The sequence below is a fragment of the Schistocerca nitens genome, chromosome 11, assembly GCF_023898315.1.
Source record: "Schistocerca nitens isolate TAMUIC-IGC-003100 chromosome 11, iqSchNite1.1, whole genome shotgun sequence".
In the NCBI taxonomy this organism is placed as follows: Eukaryota; Metazoa; Arthropoda; class Insecta; order Orthoptera; family Acrididae; genus Schistocerca; species Schistocerca nitens.
The window spans coordinates 22,607,298-22,629,408 of record NC_064624.1 but is presented as its reverse complement, the minus strand read 5'-3'; the positions used below and the strand labels follow the sequence as shown (position 1 = coordinate 22,629,408).

At 44.2% G+C, this 22,111-nt stretch overlaps 1 protein-coding gene across 6 annotated transcripts in view; it reads left to right on the top strand.

Moving 5' to 3' along the window:
- Positions 1-22,111, top strand: part of LOC126212857 (zinc finger protein 91-like) — a 152,756-nt gene that overhangs the window by 11,052 nt on the left and 119,593 nt on the right. For 5 of the 6 annotated variants that reach the window (XM_049940301.1, XM_049940297.1, XM_049940296.1 and 2 more), the window contains exon 3: positions 9,821-9,883. In XM_049940301.1, coding sequence (XP_049796258.1) covers positions 9,821-9,883 — 63 coding nt within the window. Of the gene's footprint in view, positions 1-9,820; positions 9,884-22,111 lie in introns of those variants that run through there. The other variant, XM_049940300.1, reaches the window with a different exon arrangement.

The window sequence follows — 22,111 nt, the reverse complement described above, 5'->3', positions numbered from 1 at the left end:
TCCTCCACCCGTCTTCCTCCTCCTCCTCCTCCTCCACCCGTCTTCCTCCTCCTCCTCCTCCTCCTCCTCCACCCGTCTTCCTCCTCCTCCTCCTCCTCCTCCTCCACCCGTCTTCCTCCTCCTCCTCCTCCTCCTCCACCCGTCTTCCTCCTCCTCCTCCTCCTCCTCCACCCGTCTTCCTCCTCCTCCTCCTCCTCCTCCACCCGTCTTCCTCCTCCTCCTCCTCCTCCTCCACCCGTCTTCCTCCTCCTCCTCCTCCTCCTCCACCCGTCTTCCTCCTCCTCCTCCTCCTCCTCCACCCGTCTTCCTCCTCCTCCTCCTCCTCCACCCGTCTTCCTCCTCCTCCTCCTCCTCCTCCACCCGTCTTCCTCCTCCTCCTCCTCCTCCTCCACCCGTCTTCCTCCTCCTCCTCCTCCTCCTCCACCCGTCTTCCTCCTCCTCCTCCTCCTCCTCCTCCACCCGTATTCCTCCTCCTACTCCTCCTCCTCCTCCACCCGTATTCCTCCTCCTACTCCTCCTCCTCCTCCACCCGTCTTCCTCCTCCTCCTCCTCCTCCTCCACCCGTCTTCCTCCTCCTCCTCCTCCTCCTCCACCCGTCTTCCTCCTCCTCCTCCTCCTCCTCCACCCGTCTTCCTCCTCCTCCTCCTCCTCCTCCACCCGTCTTCCTCCTCCTCCTCCTCCTCCTCCTCCTCCTCCTCCTCCACCCGTCTTCCTCCTCCTCCTCCTCCTCCTCATCCTCCACCCGTCTTCCTCCTCCTCCTCCTCCTCCTCCTCCACCCGTCTTCCTCCTCCTCCTCCTCCTCCTCCTCCACCCGTCTTCCTCCTCCTCCTCCTCCTCCTCCTCCACCCGTCTTCCTCCTCCTCCTCCTCCTCCACCCGTCTTCCTCCTCCTCCTCCTCCTCCTCCACCCGTCTTCCTCCTCCTCCTCCTCCTCCTCCACCCGTCTTCCTCCTCCTCCTCCTCCTCCTCCACCCGTCTTCCTCCTCCTCCTCCTCCTCCTCCACCCGTCTTCCTCCTCCTCCTCCTCCTCCTCCACCCGTCTTCCTCCTCCTCCTCCTCCTCCTCCACCCGTCTTCCTCCTCCTCCTCCTCCTCCTCCACCCGTCTTCCTCCTCCTCCTCCTCCTCCTCCACCCGTCTTCCTCCTCCTCCTCCTCCACCCGTCTTCCTCCTCCTCCTCCTCCACCCGTCTTCCTCCTCCTCCTCCTCCTCCACCCGTCTTCCTCCTCCTCCTCCTCCTCCACCCGTCTTCCTCCTCCTCCTCCTCCTCCACCCGTCTTCCTCCTCCTCCTCCTCCACCCGTCTTCCTCCTCCTCCTCCTCCTCCACCCGTCTTCCTCCTCCTCCTCCTCCTCCACCCGTCTTCCTCCTCCTCCTCCTCCTCCACCCGTCTTCCTCCTCCTCCTCCTCCTCCACCCGTCTTCCTCCTCCTCCTCCTCCTCCACCCGTCTTCCTCCTCCTCCTCCTCCACCCGTCTTCCTCCTCCTCCTCCTCCACCCGTCTTCCTCCTCCTCCTCCTCCACCCGCTCCACCCGTCTTCCTCCTCCTCCTCCTCCACCCGTCTTCCTCCTCCTCCTCCTCCACCCGTCTTCCTCCTCCTCCTCCTCCTCCTCCACCCGTCTTCCTCCTCCTCCTCCTCCTCCTCCACCCGTCTTCCTCCTCCTCCTCCTCCTCCACCCGTCTTCCTCCTCCTCCTCCTCCTCCACCCGTCTTCCTCCTCCTCCTCCTCCTCCACCCGTCTTCCTCCTCCTCCTCCTCCTCCACCCGTCTTCCTCCTCCTCCTCCTCCTCCACCCGTCTTCCTCCTCCTCCTCCTCCTCCACCCGTCTTCCTCCTCCTCCTCCTCCTCCTCCACCCGTCTTCCTCCTCCTCCTCCTCCTCCACCCGTCTTCCTCCTCCTCCTCCTCCTCCACCCGTCTTCCTCCTCCTCCTCCTCCTCCACCCGTCTTCCTCCTCCTCCTCCTCCACCCGTCTTCCTCCTCCTCCTCCTCCACCCGCTCCACCCGTCTTCCTCCTCCTCCTCCTCCACCCGTCTTCCTCCTCCTCCTCCTCCACCCGTCTTCGTCTTCCTTTATTCCTCCTCCTCCTAATATTGAATTCCACTCCCCCACCACTATGAAACTTTCGTCTCCCTTCACTATCTGAATAATTTCTTTCATCTCATCATTCATTTTTTCAATCTCTTCATCGGTGGAGCTAGTTGGCATATAAACTTGTACTACTATGGTAGGTGTGGTCTTTGTGTGTATCTTGGCTACAACAATGTGTTCACTATGCTGTTTGTAGTAGTTTATATGTGCTCCTATTTTTATTCATTATTAATCCTACTCCTCCATTACCCCTATTTGATTTTGTATTTGTAATTCTGTATTCATCTGACCAGAAGTCTTGTTCCCCATGTCATCGAACTTCACTAATTCCCACTATATCTAGCTTTTACATATCCATTTCCATTTTTAAATCTACCTTCCTGATTAATGGATCTGACGTTTCACTTTCCAATCCGTAGAATGCCAGTTTTCTTTCTCCTGATAACGACATGGTCCTGAGTTACACCCACCCGGAGATCTGAATGGGGGACTATTTTACCTCTGGAATATTTTACCCAAGAGGATGCCATCATTTAACCACACATTAAAGCTGCATCCCCTAAGCAAAAATTATGGCCATAGTTTCCCCTTGCTTTCATTTGTCCGCAGTGCCAGCACAGCAGGGTTCTTTGGTTAATGTTACAAGGTCAGATCAGTTATTCATCCTGACTGTTGCCCCTGCAACTACTGAAAAGACTGCTGCCCCTCTTCAGGGACCACACATTTGTCTGGCCCCTCAACAGACACCCCTCCATTGGGGTTGCACCTACCGAATGGCTCTCTGTACTGCTGAGGCACACAAGCCTCCCTACCAGTGGCAAGGTCCATGGTTCATGTTAGGTCCACCCCTTCACGCCGATCATATTTCCCACTGGCAGTGTCATTTTTCATCAAAATAATGCATCATTTCACAAATCCACAAGTGTGATAGAATGGTTTGAGGAACACAGTGGTGAGTTCCAATTGATGTGATGGCCACCCAACTCGTGAGCTGTGAACCTGGTCGAACACATTTGGGATGTGATTTAACATAACTTCAGAGATCATTCCCCCTTTCAGAATTTATGGGAATGAGGTGACCTGAGTGTACAGATATGGTGCCAACATCATCCAGTGATCTACCAAGGCCTCATTGCTTCCATGCTACAATGTCTCCCTTCCGTTACCTGTGCCAGAGGTGGACATACCACCTTTTAGATGAGTGATGATAATGTTGTGACTGATCAGACTATGTCAGTTACCATATTGAAAGAAGATTTTTTTTAGTGATGGTGATAATTAAAGTGGCACATGAAGTTCAGCCAAAAAGCACATGCTGCCCATGACCCCTGCATGGTTCACCCTCCAGTACACCTTTAAGACACCAACTGTCTGTGAGATCCACTGCTGTTCCTCTACACCCAGTTTGGCTCCACAATGCCCACTGGCACCATGAGCTCAGAGCTGTGAGAAGTGACATCTGCCTGACACATGGGGCTGGAATTCAAAGAGGGAGTGCACCATGGCTCATCCTTCCCCACCAAACCAAATTCCCCCTTCCCTATCATTCAGGAGCCCTTTACTTCTGACTCTCCTTCGACTGTGTAATGTGCCTGCATGAAGCTTTACTTTTGTGTAAATTCAGAACCAGAAGGTTTACCAGGCTCACCACCCTGACAATCTCACAGGGTCCCAAGAACTGAGGAGCTATCTTGCTAGTGCCCCAACTCCCATTTTTGAGCAATATTAGGGTTTCAAACTTGCACTCTGTCCCCAACCTTTACACTCAATCATTTAGTCCCTGATTGTAGCAGATGGCTAGCTTGTAACGTGCAATTTTAGTATTTACCCAGCCTAGCTCCAGTTGTGCTGTGTTACTGCTAGGGTGACTTGTTCTGGAAGCAAATCATTGATTGAGCACAGGTTGACAAGAGGAGAATTGGCCAGATGTGCTAGCATAAGGGATACTGGAGTAGCCTCCAGGGACTTGAGTTGTGCAGTGTAAAAGACAAAATTGAGCCATGGTACTGACATGTCCCACTCGTCTGAACCTTGCTGTGAATTGTTAGTGCAGAATGTCATGAATAGCTGGGAAACAAAAGCTAACAAGCATCCTGGGTGGCCTGTAAATAGAAAAAATTCATAAGACATGCTGGATAGCTACCAGGATGGTCACTCCTCTGCTTGGAATGAGTAAAAAAAAAAACGAGAAAAGTCATCTATGATAACTAATAGGTGCCTAATACCCCCACACACATGAGGAAGTAGACCTATATAATCAATAAGAAATTTATGCATCAGGCATTCCTAATGGGTAGACTCTAAAACCCCATGAGGGAATTTGGGTTGATCTTAGCTCCCTTATTGCTCTCACTCCCCCACCAACCTCTGGACATCCTTGTACAGGGAGGACAAGGTGACATGTTGAATGACCTTGGCCCCCACCAACCTCTGGGCTTCCATACACTGGGAAGACTAGGTGATGTATGGTCTGATCTTGACAACAGTTTTATAAATGCCCAAATGACTGCCTAAGAGGGTGTTAAGGAAATAATGAGCCAACACCTAACTAGGAGCTTGATTGTCAGTCTCAAAACAAAATTCCTGGTGTTCCAAATAAATTCTGAATTTCTCAAGGGCAAACAAAACCACCAAGGCTTCCCATTCATGCATAGAATACTCCATCCCCGCAGATGAAAATTTCCAAGATGCATAGGTTATAGGGCATCAACCCGCAACACCTCCTCTCCCATTCTGTTCCTGCAGGAGGACACCTGCCACTTTCTATTCCAGAAGAGTTAGGTGTCTGTCTGCAAGAGGAACAGGAGCTCAAAATTGGGTATGGCTAATACTAGTGGGTTGCTAAGTGCCACCTTAATAACTTCAGAAGATTCTGAATGACTTTCATCCCATTTGAAATTTCTTAAATCGTTAAGGTGTCCCAGTAATTTAGTAAAATTGGTCACAAAATTTCGAAAAAAAAAATTGTCATGCTTTTGAAGTGTGCCACACCTTTCTTATTTCTAGGAGCTGGAATTTTTCGCAAATCACTAGTTTGCTCCTGGTCAATTCTAATGCAATAAGAGTCAACTAAGATGTCCCAATAATGAAACCTATGTGCCAGTGTCATTTTAGATGGTTTCACAGTAAGTCCCACCTCCCTCTGATAAACCAGAACTGCCTCAAGATGTTGCAAGTGTTCAGACAGACTAGAATTGTAAATTACCATTCCATCTAGCTAAATACAGACACACTTGAACATGAAATCACCAATAACAAAATCTAGAAGGCAAGACATAATGGCAACCAAAGGGCACCCTGTTAAAATCGTAGAGGTTCCAATCTGTACAGAAGGCAGTGATATGCTTGGAATCCTCTGTTAACATGATCTGATAATAAATAAGATTGAGATCCAGGACAGTAAAATACTGAGCCCGACTGAACCAAGTAAAAGAATTATGCAGTTTGGTAAGTGGCACAGATTCCAAAACTATCTTCTCATTAACTGCATGATAACCCACGACTGGATGAAAACACCACTGCTGCCCGTAGATACTGAGAATATGGCAGAAGCATAGGCTGAGGTTGAGGGTCTGATGACTTCATCGAACAACATATTATTAATTAAAGCACATATACATTTCGTCTTTAATGGAGAAAGCCTGTAAAGATCCTGCCTCTCTGGAATGTCATTTGTAAGGTGAATCTTGTACTGGATTTTATTGGTGATGTCCAATCTGTTAGTCAACACCTACGGTAAACAATCAAGAGCTTCCAGTACCTGCTTCACCTCTACTAGACCAAGGTGACAGAGCTCAAATTGTGAACATTGCAGTAACACATTACGAATTCCTGTGGCAACCTGACAGGAGCACAATGTGAATTTTTCAGCTGGGTTAAACTAAAAATAAACAACCCTGCCTTGACAATCTAACAACAACACACTACCACTTAGAAAAACACACTCCAAAATTAAGTTCACTGAAAGATTTATAATTACTGTCCACTTCACAGGCCAAGAAAATTTTCCCATACTCAGTTTTGCTAATCAGAGGCTACATCTGCCCAGTGAGAGCTCAACATTGGGAGGACAGATGCAAATGAGACAATTCACAGATATGGCAGAACTCCAAATACCACAGATAATCTAAATGAGAAACTGAACTGCCAGAGTGGATGAGGGTGCACACTGGTTCCTGGTTAAGTTGTGCCCAAAGGTAAGGCAGGGGTTCCCCTACCTCGGACGTGGCACAGACACAGCATTTCGGCAGTAGAGCACTACCATGCCTCTTTCATTCCTTGTGATGTCAGCTCTTTGACTCTATTTCCATGGAACCAGACATTGCCATATCAAATACCACTCTTTGTTACACTGGAAACACATCCTACGCTTGTTCCGTATGGGTGGTCTCCTTTTAAATTGCCTGGAATCTCGATCCCCATCCTGATAATGACACTTAAGCCCCCATCACTGCTGGTCTGCGAAACTCAGGTTTCAATGGCGGACACGAAAGCCTCTAATTCAGTAAAAGATGTGCATTTATTAGCGAAGGTGATCAATAAACGGTCGTGTGGCTGCATTTTCTGTAATATATTATTGAGTTTTTGTATCTCTGTGACTTGCAATTCCAAGGATGGAATAGCGATATGCATTCATCTATGTACCTAGGAAAAAGTTCATGAGGAAACGGCACTAGCCAAAAATGTTTATGCTTGAGCAGCCACTTAATATGAGATGACAATGTCAGCCCAATAATTGATTTCCACAACTCCCTCAATGTTGCAGTTTTGTGTAAAATTCAACTGAAAACACAGCTTAACATAGGGGGTACAATGCCTGAACAACAATGTTATTGGAGATGGCCAAAGTGTCAGCATGAAATGTAAATTTGGCCATGATCCACAGAATGGATTTCACCTGTCTTTAAATTCTAAATTGAAAGTTCCATTATAGCTTCAAGCAGTAATATTATTTGGTAAGGTAATTTCCCAAATGAATTCCATTCTGGTCCTTAAAGGTGTCTTTGACATTGCTACTACTTCCAGGAGTTATCTGTTGGTAGGAGAATCTTGTTCACCACCTATTGCTCTTAATTTTCTTAAATCACGGTGACTGACACCACATTGCAAGTCATGCACCTACCCCTGTAACTGCAGAGCCAATATAACTGGCTTAGAATAGAGATTACATTGTGGAATACCACATAAGTGATTATCCCAATGGATCAACTGTGCCTGAATTGTATGTCTTTGCTTACGGTGGGCTTGACTACTTCCTAAACACTCTACATTCTGACACAAGGTTGTCATGGCCGGAGCTCAGTCAGATAGTGCAACATATACCTCCACGGTGCAGTTGGTACTAATCACCAAGCAGTTGTCCACACCGGCTTGCTGACGAGCCTCAAGTTTGGCAACACTGCCCTTACACGGAAACTGATGCACTTTAAATTTGTAGATTAACTGTTGGTTCTTCAATAAGGACAAACTGGGACAGTCATGGGATCTCATGTTCAGCAGTGGGTACCTACACACACACACACACACACACACACACACACACACACACACACACACACACACACACACACACACACACACACCATTGTGAATGACAGTATGAGGATACCTTCCCCCTTTACTTCCAGGAAAATAACCATCCTCTGTTACCAACCAAACATACAGCAGGAAAAGGGGAAATTAAGTGGAAAGACTGGATGGATTGGGCTTCACATGAGTCACCATTGTTTATTAAAACGTATTTATTTAAGAAAAATAACTAAAATCAGATACACTAGCAGGATTACAAACAACACTCTGAACTTTCAAATTTAAGACATTACACACTTTAGTTTAGTGATAATTTAAATAAGGCAATAGTTAAAGACAAAAGCTGTGTCTGACACCAGTTCTTAGATTTTAGATTCAAAATTTCCACCTTCACAAACTCCAACTAAAGAAAATGCTTCAACAAATGAACAAATAATTATTTGGAAACAGATGTCTCTTTAAGGCAAGACAGTTGCATAACTCATCTCAAAGGTTAAAACTGAATAGCTGTACTGGAAGACGGAGGAATTTATAGCTGCGTTGGAACCACTAGAAAAAGGAAATTTTTAAAATACACTTCAAAGTGCATGTAGATAATTTAATAAAGTAAACCGGTGCACTGATTTCTAGAGCTGCCTTCAGGCAGACAGAGCAAGTTTATTTAAATCTTGCCCCCAATGAGCAGTTAGGTAATTAATAGAGAATGAGAGTGCACAGATTGATATCTGGCTTGAGACACAGTGAAAATTGTATTAAGGTATACTGTAGAAACTGCGTAAGTGATTCAGTAAGTGAATGTGCGTGCATGGAAGCTCAAGAATGCCATTTAAAAAGGAAAACCAGTATTTAGTACTCAGAACCAACTTTTAGCAGTAAATAAATAAAAGGTGAGGAAAGGTCACCCCATGACATTCCATTTGCTTGAGGAGATTGAATTATATGTATATGAAAGCAAATCACCACAAAATCTCCTCTATGAACAAACAGAGTTAGCCAGTGCTGTCTTTCTTCAAAATTTCATTCACCTGCTTTCCAAATTAAAGTACAAGAAAAAGTAAATAAATAAATAAATAAATAAATAAAGGTCCATTTTTAAAATATTTGCAATATTTATATATGCACATCCATCCGAACCCATTTACTGCTTTCAATGTATGCAATAATGTGTCCATAGTTGTAACATTTATTTATGTAGGTCTCGCCCTTCTCATTAACTTTGTTCCAATGTATACCATAATATTTACATAATATCACTGCAGTAACACTTTATAACTGACTGCTCCATTTGTTTATTTTCATTTTAATCAGTTCTCTTTCAATGTAAGTAGTAAGTAATGTAACATTAGCAATTTGTAAATATCCATCACATGCAAGTACATAATGAAATATCTCTGAGTGGAAGACTTTGGCATTGTTATGGATGTAATATCGTCATCTTTGTATGCATACATCCATGTGACGAAACTTCTGTGTAAGTGGTGCATTACATTCTGTGCATATATATTCACAAAAAAATGCATTATACAGTTATCGATGTTGCAAGATATTAAATAACCTTCAGTGGAATGCAGTGACAAGATTTCTTCATTGTAAGTAACCAAAACATCTTCCATTTAATGATAATTTGTTTACATCACTTAAAATTATTGTGAGGCACAATTACGATTAAAAAGACACTGTCTCACATATTGTTTTGGTTGTAGGGCATTACCACTCCAAAGAAGTTTTGTCAAATGGGGAAACAAAACTCAAAATGTAATGTAAAAAGTGAACTACCCGTATGAAGATGGAACAATCGGTTTAAAATCGGTAATTGTGCTATTTAAGTGAATAAATAGCATTATGAAAAGTGGGCTGTCTGGAATGGCAGAGTGGTTATAGGCGCTACAGTCCGTAACCGCATGGCCGATACAGTCGCAGGTTCAAATCCTGCCTCGGGCATTGATGATGTGTGTGATGTCCTTAGGTTAGTTACGTTTAAGTAGTTCTAAGTTCTAGGGGACAGATGACCACAGCAGTTATGTCCCATAGTGCTCAGAGCCATTTGAACCATTTTATAAAAAGTGGCTGGTTGCTGTAATCTTATGTGTAAGAATCAACCTATACTTCGTATACAGCCACAGGCTCAGTATGTCAGTTTTTCACAAAATTTTTGTTTTGTTTTGACAAAATTGTTTTTATTACAGTTTGTTATTTTTGCCACAGGGCCAAGTATACCCAGTCAGCATGAATGTAAAAGAAGAGTTGGAGGAGGGTGCAAAGGAAGAGGTAATTTTTGAATTTATATGACTGCATGGAATTAATCATTGCTGAGTTGGGGTGAAAATGAGATGGTTGTCAATTGTGTGTGTATTCACTTGATCAGTCCTGTTTTTACTTTAGGGTAAAGATGACAGGACTTACATTATTTAGTATGCCCCAGGTTGGAAACGAGGAAACAGGTAAAATAGAATATTTTGTTACACTTTACCCCATATGGATTTAAATATTACCTTTGAGCTGGTGTAACAGTTTAGTTTGTGAGTTTGTAGAATTGCTTCTTCACATAAGCACAAATAAGAATTACATGAGATAGCATTGGCGAAGTTATATGATAATTGGTAGCAAGACTCAAGCTATGATTTCCTGTTTTAATGAGCAGTTTCCTTAATGGATCTGTGAATGTGAACACCAGCATTGGATGTTTTTATTCACCATGTTATACTGCTGTGACAGTTACAGAATCATTCAAGAAAAGTCTACACAAAGTAGTGCAGAAAAAGTAGGTTATCCTAACCTACTGAGTAGAGACTAAGATGTCTGTGCATACATTGCAAGTGGTATGGACAGGCAGTCTTGTGAAGTACTTTTGAACAGTTGTCTGAAAACTGTTGTAAGCTGCTACTTCGACAGCCCACACAAAATTGAAATACTTTAGGCCTTGTAACTATGAACAAACATGTCCTTATAGATGGTATTAGTGCATAGAGGGGTTAGTGATCATGATGCCAGCAAATCAACAATGGTAAATGGATGTAATGGGTCCTTAAAGAAGGGTAGGAGAATAAATTTGCTAGAAAGAGCAGGTATGTAGTTATCAGCATCCCATTTAGGCAATGAGTGAATGTCATTTACTTCCAATATGATTTACATAGAGGAATATGGGCAAACATTAAATGGACTATAAATCACACAATGAAGAAGTATGTGGTGAGTAACTGGATTGCAGACAGAAAAGACCCACTTTAGTTTAATAACAAAATTTGAAAATGCTGAGGAAACACAGTTGTACTCTCAGTTCAAAAAAAGTATGTACAGTGGTGACTGGCAATAGTTAATGGAAATTCATGTGTTTGTAAAAAGATATATGTTTGAAGCATACAACTGCCACAATCATACATGAGCAACTGATTTTACAAAGAACATGAGACTTTTCAGGTTCTACATAATATCATTGGGTCAGAGACATCGATACAGGCAGTCATTTACCAGTGTGGGGTATCTTTGGAGGAAAGCAGATGATGATCACTAGCTACGTGCAAAAATACAGACATACCTAGCTGGTGTAAAAATCTTGACAGATTGTAATTCTGTATGATGGCTCTTGAAAATATAATTTCATCTGCAAGAATGGAAATGGATCCCATAATTACTGGTCATGTGAAACTGTTTAGTCTGATATAAAATTTGAAAATTTCCCGGCGAATCAACTGTTCAAAAAGATTAATGAATCTGAGAATCCTACTTGCACTAGTATTTGAGGAATTACCACCAACAGCATGTGCTTTGATTTTTAGTACAAATTTTATCCATATTCATTCTCTTCCTTCCTCTCCCCTCGTCTCTTCTGGCACTCCCATCCCAGTGGTGTCTCCTCTGTCTCTTCATTGTACATTCCTTGCTTTGCTAGATATTTCAAGTGTTTCTACCTCAGGATTCAGCCAGCTATCAGTTCCAAAAGTATTTTGATCATGACAACTTTCCTGGAGGGCATTAAATTCTGGATCTGCAAATACATCAAGAATTTACTGTTAACATTTTGATAGTAGTATGGTCATTCCTTTGTATGCAGTCTGATTTCTGTATCTCTGCACTGACTAGCATGCACACATCAGAGGACCCCAAACAACTGCCTAGCCTAAAAAAAAGCTTGCTTTGTGTAGTGCAGCCCTGACCCATCAAGTATTCCTAGAATTCTCCACCTCATAACGCATGGTCAGCAGTCTGCAGTCTGGACAGTCAGAGAATCGATGAAGCCTTTGGTTGAGACCCTCCACTCACACCAAACCAAAGGACTCTAATCAGTTCTGGGAATGCTGATACAAACCGTGTGTGCTGCATGCACTTACGTGTGACACAGGGGCTCTTCGCCATTTGTGCTACCTCTCAATATAAACTGAAGATGGCCTCAGAACCCAAACACACCCTATGTGTTTGATAGCCACAGCAGGACATTTTCCACATCTCGGATGAGGCTCCCTGGCAGACATATTCAGTACACACGGGATTAATTTCCAGTACTGGACACCATTTCCCTAAGGAGCTCCATAATGCATTTGACGTTGGATGCCCTGATTAACTAGAAAACTTCTCTCCACTTGGGCCTGTCTGGACCCTGATAAATGAACCCCTGTCAGTCCACTCATAAGGTCAATGGGTGAGGCAGTCTCCATATCACTCTCTCCCTCAAACAGCACTAACTGTTGCGACCCATCCCTCACCATTTGGTGAGGACAACTCAGCCACGTTGTGTACACCACAAGGTGTCTTGACAGCAGAGCCAATGGGCAAAATAGGTGGCACCTTAGGCATCCCATGTGACAAGCCAAATTCTCAGCCACCACTACTACAATAGGAAGCAGTCTGAACGCTGCTGAACATGGCAAAAAGCATCTTCAGATGTTCGTGAACTGAGGCCAGCTTCTCCATCTGCACACGACATGCACATGTGATATCCATTCCAGTACTACTATTCAAGAATTAACTATAAAACACACAGAGAAAGCAATGTATAACTTGATATTGTTTTGATGTTTCACCAGTGGAGGTTAATGCATTACTGCACTGTGTAGTTGTTCATTCAAAAGAATTGAGAGCTGTGCAACAGACTGCAAATGTGCTTTAAAGTTACAAAAATATGAGATTGCACCTCTTGACTAGAGACACATGGAAGGAATGTAATTATAAAATTAAAGAGACAGAGCACTACATTTGTAACTTGATTCTGAAACAACCCCGATTAAATTACGGTATTGTTAGCTGTCGAATAATGTACCAAATTAATCCTTGTTTTAAGTAATGGTAACCCAATGCATACATGCAAATTGCTTTTGACTGCTATGGGTGGTGTTTCAGCTCAGTAATGCTACATTCAGGAGCAAAGATTTTTGACTAAACAAGGTTATGAAATGTATCCCGAAGTAAAGCTACGTATTTTTGGTTAAACATAAATGGAAGGAGTCACTATCACTGCAAAATAAATTTTATTAATATCTAATCTCGACACATGAAATATGCATGTGTTGTCTAATCTTTTGGACATGTCCAAGGAGACAGATAGTATTTTGATCCTATAGCACAATGACTCAGGGCACAAAGGAAGTAGAGACATTAGTTGTCTATGGGCATTAATTTACATCAATGGGGAGGGTTTAAAATTTGTGCTGAACCAGGATTTGAAACAGAGTTTCATGCTGACTAGGCAATGCAGTGACGACTATGCCATCTAGACACAGTGGTCATCACATCTGCATGGACTACTCTAGCGTGCTTCCTGTCACACCCAATTCTCAACTTATTCACACACCACTAATGCAGTGCTCATCCTCATGATCCTCAGTACACATGGTGTCTAATTGGTTCCTGTAAGAGTTAGTGTGGTGTGCATCTACATTGCAAGGATCATTGTCTGACATCACCTTAATTGTATATGTGGGGTCTGTTCTTTCAGACATTTAGATGTATTGTCGTATCCTGTTCCAACAATCGGAACGTGTTTTCCTTACAGCAGTCCTTTGGGCAGTGTTGTGGACATGAATGTGTAATATTGGCATTCCGTACTTATGATCATTTCTTGATAAAAACAATTTTCACAATATGGTATAATTTTGCTTGCTGGGGTCAACCCACAATGATGGCAACAAACATTCAGCCAGTGCAATATTCCTCCTCTCACTGTGCCATAATGGTCAACACTCACTGATAGTGCAGTTGCATCACTGCATCTGAAAGCAGCAACAATGCATACTAGGAGCATTAAGTGATTGATACCTGATATCTTCTACTGGTGTGAATAAAATATGCTTTTCTTTCAGTAGGTAATTGTGCATCCCATACAGTGCTCTGCTGGTGTTACATACTGCAGTTTGAAGCTCTGTGACAAGCATTTGCTGGCCATTCAAAACAAACAAAAGACGACTGTGCAATAGACTGCACAAATCTACACATTACAGTTTTGTAAAGATGAGATTACATCTTCGAAACATACTCATTGCTGCTACTTGAGGACCCTACCATGTTCCACAGAATATGTAGTGGAGATCACAAAACTAATAAAAGATCTGATCTGAGTCTTAAACTCTGCTCCAAATTTGGTGATAGTTGTTCATCTGCAGCTTGACTCTACAAATTAAAAGATATTCTTTTGTCTCACTAAGAAACGTTCATTGCCTCTTCAGCCAACAGCCAAAAAGTGAGCCTAGGATGTCCTCTGAGCCCAACCAACAGATTTTGTTGTTGCAAACGAGCTACAGTTCAGAGCTGGCCAACAGAACTTGCACCAGATCTCATATGAGATAGTGGCAGATAAAGAAAAACCTGGAAGGGACACTAAAGATATCTTAAGCCACCTTTACTTTTTCTGTCTTTATTTCTTATTAAGTCACATGGAAAGTTTAAGAAAGTTTTACTCAAACTGATTATACAAATATAGAAGACAATGCCATCTTATGCTATAAAAAAGATACAATTGTGGTAGTGTTCCTAAAATGATGAATTCTGTGCACCTATTCTTCCTGGCAAAATGTCTTTGTACACCACAAAGTCTAAAAACTTCTTTCTACTGTAGCAACAGATGCAGGTAGACAGGCAAATATTTTGTACACTGTGTGCAAAGGAGGATAGTCAGATCTAGGACAGAGAGACTATGCTTGCATAACAAATGCCAATCATTAAGGGCATTTATGGTCATTGCTTGTATTGAAGAATCTGTCTTGTTAGTCTCTTTTTAATCAGAGTGATTCTTCTTCAAAGAATGGTAGTTCAGTTAAGCACTCATTCACTTTGCACACTGGATCACTACCATCATGTTTCAGTAGTTGTGAAGGCTAAAGTATGTTGAATTTTATATGATAAATATTTTCTTCAGCAAAACATTCTCTCATGCCAGTTGTAACATTGTCCAGTGTTGGAATACAAAGTTTTTTTCCAATATGTCATAGCATCATCATTCTGATCGCAGTTTTCCCAGTGTCTTTGTCTGCCTGTAAGACAAGGAACACTTACCTTCATGTCTAACTCTACAATAACTGCCTTTGCCTCTAACAATACAAGCAAAGCGGATATCAGCATTAGCTCTCATGTCGTCATACACCTTGAACATCGAATCTAATTTTACTTCTGCCATTGTGACGTCCAAGATAGAGACTTGCAAGATTTTGCTGACTGGATATGTTATGCACATAGTGTCACTCAGTGTAAACAGAGTCATAAACTCACAATAACAGAGAACTCAAGCAAAAATATTGGTTTTGGCAGCTGCTGTTCTATCCCTTCAAAACTGTATTTCTTGAAGAACTGGGCAAACTATTTGGAGATCAGCTGCGAATTGAATAACAGCATCATGTTGCTCAACCCATCTCATTTGACAGTGTGAGTGGAGCAAGTGTTTTAGGTGACTCCTCAAGGTTGCAAACCGCTTGCTAGACACTGTAAATAACGATTCTACTTCTTCAATAGTACCAAGTGAGTTTCTCACACTTACAACTTCGCATCTGCGAGAGACAGCAAGGTTGAGCTGATGACCTCAACATGGTGCTACTTGCTCGTTGATAGCTTTCTTTAATATTGTAGCCACAGTTCCTATCAATTCTGACATACTAACTGAGCAACCATCACATTCTATACCCACACAGTTCTCCAGGGACAGAGAAAGGCTTTCCATTCTCCCTAGAATCGTTGTACTTAAATACTTCACCAGTAACAATACGCTCTTCATGTTGACACTCTTGAGATTCATCATGAATGTTTCCACTACAATCCTTATCTTCATTGATACTTGCAGCTAAACTCAATTGGGCAATGTGCGCTATGTCCATAGTCTCATCAAAGATTATGGTGTAATAATGAGAGTCTTTGATTTCCTCCAGTAATCTCGATAACATCACTGTTTCACAGCATGACTTAAGTTCGTTACACATTGTTTTACGTATGGAAGTGGCATTTGCTTTAGTGGTTTCAAGGTGATGTTTTAGTTTCAAGTCTCCAGCGACAATTCTAAATCTTATAAGAGCTCTAAAGTTTCCCGTGTTACTCACTATACTTTCACGATCATTATCGTTTTCTAATATACTCTCATCATCTGTGTGCCCCTGTAGGGGAATATTTTGCTTTCCATGAAATATGATTGCTTTTATTATAGGTACAAGATGGTCTGTTTCCCTTATGCTTTCCATTCTGTGTCTTGACAATTGATTTATGACCTCAAGTTTGCGTTCCTCGTGTTGCCAAAATAATCGAGCACCTGTTGACACTTCAACATGGTGCTTGAGCTGAGAGTGAGTCTCAGGGTCACCATCTTTACCAAGTTCGGCAAACTTTGTTAGTGTTTCAGTCACAAGTTTCTTGGCTATAATGGATTTCTTTCCTCCAGCCATTTTATTATTCACAAAAATTGAACAGTTAATCCAAAGAAGTCCCTTAGTGACTTGTGAGAACACCAGCCATGGATATTGTTCAAAATGATTATCGTGCACGTCTACATTCAACCGGAACTCCCTTGTTGTGCTCAGAAGTAGGAAAGGCATAACCATTTCCAGGTTTTCTTGGGGCTGCGAGAAGCTTGTGTTTTATGTCAGCACTAATATTTCCTGATCCTAATATATTCAAATAATTGCGAATATCCATAGGATTAAAGGAATCAGTCGATGAACTTTATTGTGGAAGTTTCGATGAAGTGCTGGGCTCTGCTTTTACATCTGGTGGTATTTTTGTGGCTGAATGGTGACCAGAATCATCAGATGTTTCTACTTTTTTTTCTGTGTTACATAGTGATCCATTTTATTGTATTGTTACGATGTAGGTAAATTAGATGCCAATTATTCTCAAACACTTTATTCACACTGAAAAATGCAACACTGGTACACTTAGCACTAAAACACACTCATCCACACTCCCAATATTTCTAAGAACACTAAGCTCAATACTGACTGAAGTCCGTGGTAATAGCCAGTAATGCAGTTGTTCACTTTTTATCACTTTTAAGTTATTGTGAAGATTGTAGCTTTCAGACTACCTGGCAGCAACTCTGCTTCTCATATATATATATACACATATATATATACACTCCTGGAAATGGAAAAAAGAACACATTGACACCGGTGTGTCAGACCCACCATACTTGCTCCGGACACTGCGAGAGGGCTGTACAAGCAATGATCACACGCACGGCACAGCGGACACACCAGGAACCGCGGTGTTGGCCGTCGAATGGTGCTAGCTGCGCAGCATTTGTGCACCACCGCCGTCAGTGTCAGCCAGTTTGCCGTGGCATACGGAGCTCCATCGCAGTCTTTAACACTGGTAGCATGCCGCGACAGCGTGGACGTGAACCGTATGTGCAGTTGACGGACTTTGAGCGAGGGCGTATAGTGGGCATGCGGGAAGCCGGGTGGACGTACCGCCAAATTGCTCAACACGTGGGGCGTGACGTCTCCACAGTACATCGATGTTGTCACCAGTGGTCGGCGGAAGGTGCACGTGCCCGTCGACCTGGGACCGGACCGCAGCGACGCACGGATGCACACCAAGACCGTAGGATCCTACGCAGTGCCGTAGGGGACCGCACCGCCACTTCCCAGCAAATTAGGGACACTGTTGCTCCTGGGGTATTGACGAGGACCATTCGCAACCGTCTCCATGAAGCTGGGCTACGGTCCCGCACACCGTTAGGCCGTCTTCCGCTCACGCCCCAACATCGTGCAGCCCGCCTCCAGTGGTGTCGCGACAGGCGTGAACGGAGGGACGAATGGAGACGTGTCGTCTTCAGCGATGAGAGTCGCTTCTGCCTTGGTGCCAATGATGGTCGTATGCGTGTTTGGCACCGTGCAGGTGAGCGCCACAATCAGGACTGCATACGACCGAGGCACACAGGGCCAACTCCCGGCATCATGGTGTGGGGAGCGATCTCCTACACTGGCCGCACACCACTGGTGATCGTCGAGGGGACACTGAATAGTGCACGGTACATCCAAACCGTCATCGAACCCATCGTTCTACCATTCCTAGACCGGCAAGGGAACTTGCTGTTCCAACAGGACAATGCACGTCCGCATGTATCCCGTGCCACCCAACGTGCTCTAGAAGGTGTAAGTCAACTACCCTGGCCAGCAAGATCTCCGGATCCGTCCCCCATTGAGCATGTTTGGGACTGGATGAAGCGTCGTCTCACGCGGTCTGCACGTCCAGCACAAACGCTGGTCCAACTGAGGCGCCAGGTGGAAATGGCATGGCAAGCCGTTCCACAGGACTACATCCAGCATCTCTACGATCGTCTCCATGGGAGAATAGCAGCCTGCATTGCTGCGAAAGGTGGATATACACTGTACTAGTGCCGACATTGTGCATGCTCTGTTGCCTGTGTCTATGTGCCTGTGGTTCTGTCAGTGTGATCATGTGATGTATCTGACCCCAGGAATGTGTCAATAAAGTTTCCCGTTCCTGGGACAATGAATTCACGGTGTTCTTCAATTTCCAGGAGTGTGTGTATATATATATATATATATATATATATATATATATATATATATATATATATATATAAACAAAGATGATGTGACTTACCGAACGAAAGCGCTGGCAGGTCTATAGGAACACAAACATACACACAAAATTGTAGCTTTCGCAACCAACGGCTGCCTCATCAGGAAAGAGGGAAGGAGAGGGAAAGACGAAAGGATGTGGGTTTTAAGGGAGAGGGTAAGGAGTCATTCCAATACCGGGAGCGGAAAGACTTACCTTAGGGGGGAAAAAAGGATGGGTATACACTCGCGCGCACACACACACACACACACACATATCCATCCACACATACAGACACAAGCAGACATATTTAAAGACAGAGTTTGGGCAGAGATGTCAGTCAAGGCGGAAGTGTAGAGGCAAAGAAGTTGTTGAATGACAGGTGAGGTATGAGTGGCGGCAACTTGAAATTAGCGGAGATTGAGGCCTGGTGGGTAAGGAGAAGAGAGGATATATTGAAGAGCAAGGGTTTCCATGTTTGGAGAGAGAGGATGATAGTTTGGATGCTTAGGAGAGTTGCAAACATAGGTAGCATAACTGAGAAGTAGTTGTTGGCACCTGATACACAGTGAGTGGACCCAAGCCTCCATGAGTAATCTGTCCACAGGTCTAGTTCAAAAGGCTCCTGTTGCAAATCAAATCCCACAATTGTGCATCAGATCCTGTATGCACAATGCTGAGGATGATGCTGAATCATATGCCAGACTCCCATAACCAAGACAGGATTGTATCATGGCTTTGTAAAGCTGCAGAAGGGTAGTGCACCACACACCCCTGCTGGTGTTACTCACGTGACAGTGTACTGAGGTGCAGCAAGCACTTTCACTTACAATGCAAAATACTGGGAATTCATGTCAACAAAGAACCAAAGACCAGTCCTAAAAAGCAGTAAGTTTCTGCCACTTGAGTAGTTTGTCAGGAAGAAAAAGTTCTGGTTGTGGATGAACCATACGATGTTGACAGAAAACCATGACATGGGTCTTGGCAGCTAAAAACCAAAATCCATGGGTGAGTGCCCATGACAGTGTCTTTCATATGGCACCTTGGTGTCTACATTCAGCGACACCCACACTAGAGGGGCTATAGTAAGAGGCAAAAATAGTCAGCATGCAAGGATGGTGATACTGATTACCTCACAGCTGGAGGTGACCATTGATGGCTTGCAGAAAGACAAGGACCCTCAGTACAGAGCCCTGCAGGACTCCATTCTCTTGGATGTGGGGAGCGTTGAGCGAGGCATCAACTAGAACCCAGAACACACACTGTGACAGATAAAAATTGGGAATGGATCCCACAGATTCCACTTGTGTAAGATAGCAAGGATATGGTGTCAGTTCCTGGAGGCATACAGCTTTTGCAGGTTGAAGGAGGAGGCAATAATGCATTGACACTGAGCAAAAGCTGATTGGCTGGCAGACTGCAGGCAAACCAGATCATCAGTAGTGGAACAGCCTCGGCGAAAATCACACTGGGATGCAGTTAGAAGATTATGAGACTCAAGGAACCACACAGCTGCCAGCTAACTGATCATTCAAGTAATTTATGGAGAACATAGGTGACACTAACTGGGCGAAAACTGCTCGTATGTAAAGGCACTTACCCAGTTTCAGCACTGTGATAATGGTGCTTTCTAATTGTTGCAATGGGAACTGGCTGTCGCCCCAGGCACAGTTGCAGATGGCAAGGATATGATGCTGACAATCCACTGAAAGGTGCTTCATCATTTGGTTGTGGATGTGACCTGGCTCTGGGACTGTATCAGGGCAGAGGGCTAGGACACTGATGAATTCCCACTCAATGAATGGGGCTTTATACAGCTCTAGGTGGCATGTAGTAAAAGATAATTGCTTTGCTCCACCCATTGCTTGAGAATATGAGACAGGTTGACAATTCACAGATGCTGAGACTTTGGCATATGCAGAGCAAATTGTTCAGCAATAGTGTCTGGGTCAGTGAAGACAGTGCAATTTCAAGGCAGTAGCAGATACACCTACTAGTGTATGGTATATGTAGGCACATCTCATCTTAGGTCAAACCTGCGAAGGAGAGGTATGTGACCAGAATGAGATTTTCACTCTGCAGCGGAGCGTGCACTGATATGAAGACAACAGGAGATGAGGTACTGGTGGAAGTAAAGCTGTGAGGACAGGGCGTGAGCCATGCTTGGGTATGCTCAGATGGTAGAGCACTTGCCCACAAAAGGCAAAGGTCCCGAGTTCAAGTCTCGGTCCCACACAAAGTTTTAATCTGCCAGGAAGTTTCATATTAGAGATATGTGGTCCGATGGTTGAAACATGCTGCTCCCAGCGTTCTTGTTTACATCATTTCATCAGGTGGCAGACACGGGCATGAAGCCACTTAAAGTAAATAAGATGCTTCATTGGTCGGTGCCACTTATGGTGCTGGAGCGCCTGCCTACTATCACTAATGGCCTCTGCAATCTCTGATGACCACCAAGGTACTCTTCGGTCAGAGAAGAACACAAACAGGCGATTGTTAAATCAGCTGCCAAATGAATGGCTGTAATTGTATTCTGGACTGCATTGTTGATGCCTCTATGCAGTGGGGAGAAAAGGCCAACAGCAAAGCCAAAAGCACTGCCATCAGCAATGGTGACAGCCCATCTGGGCATGCATCCAGGGTAGTGATGCTGAGGTAGGGACAGGGAGATTTTGGAATGGTCACAACCACACAGGTCATCATGAACTCCCCATTGGATGGATGTGTGAAGCCAAGGGCTGCAGATGAAAAGGTTAATGGCCAAGAAAATTCTGTGTAACATGCTGAAGAGTGTGGCGGTATCAGTATTAAAGACGCAAAGTTAAAGTTGTGCCAATAAGTTTCCGAGGTCCTTATGATGACCAGTGATCATGGTTAAAACCCACAAAGGGTTGTGTGTACTGCACTTGTCCAAGATTAGGAAAGATTGGGGCGGGGGGGGGGGGCGGGGGGGGGGGGGAAGAGGAGGGGACCTGAGAAACCAATGCAAATGATATGTCATAAGATGCTTTGTCATCAAGAGGGAGGTAAACACTGCAGACAGTAATATGCTGAAATGCACTTACCTGAGCACGCACAGCCTCCAAAGGTGTACCAAGGGGCTGACGTTTGCTAGAGAGTGTGTCCAGAACATATGTGCAAACTCCATTCCAAGTTCCATTGGGTCATCAGGGGTTGCTGGATTCACTGTATTGGCCACAGGAGTTGAACAGGTGAGATCTGCCAGTGTGGGGTTACTGGAAGGTCCTCCTCCTTCAAGCACTTTTCTTGTCTTTCCTCTCCTTAGAGGATTTTGATGATGCCAAGGGCTTCTCTGACTCAGTTTCAGGTGAAGATGATGATCATGAAGCAGTGCAACCAACAGCCAGTGGCTTCTTCAGCCACTTGCTGGTGTCCAGTTTTAGATCAGTGCAACCCATGGAAGGAAGTGTCCCCAAGGACCCCTTCCTGCCAAGAGCAGCCAGAAGAAGCGTATTTGTCTCAGGCTTCGAGGTGGGGACA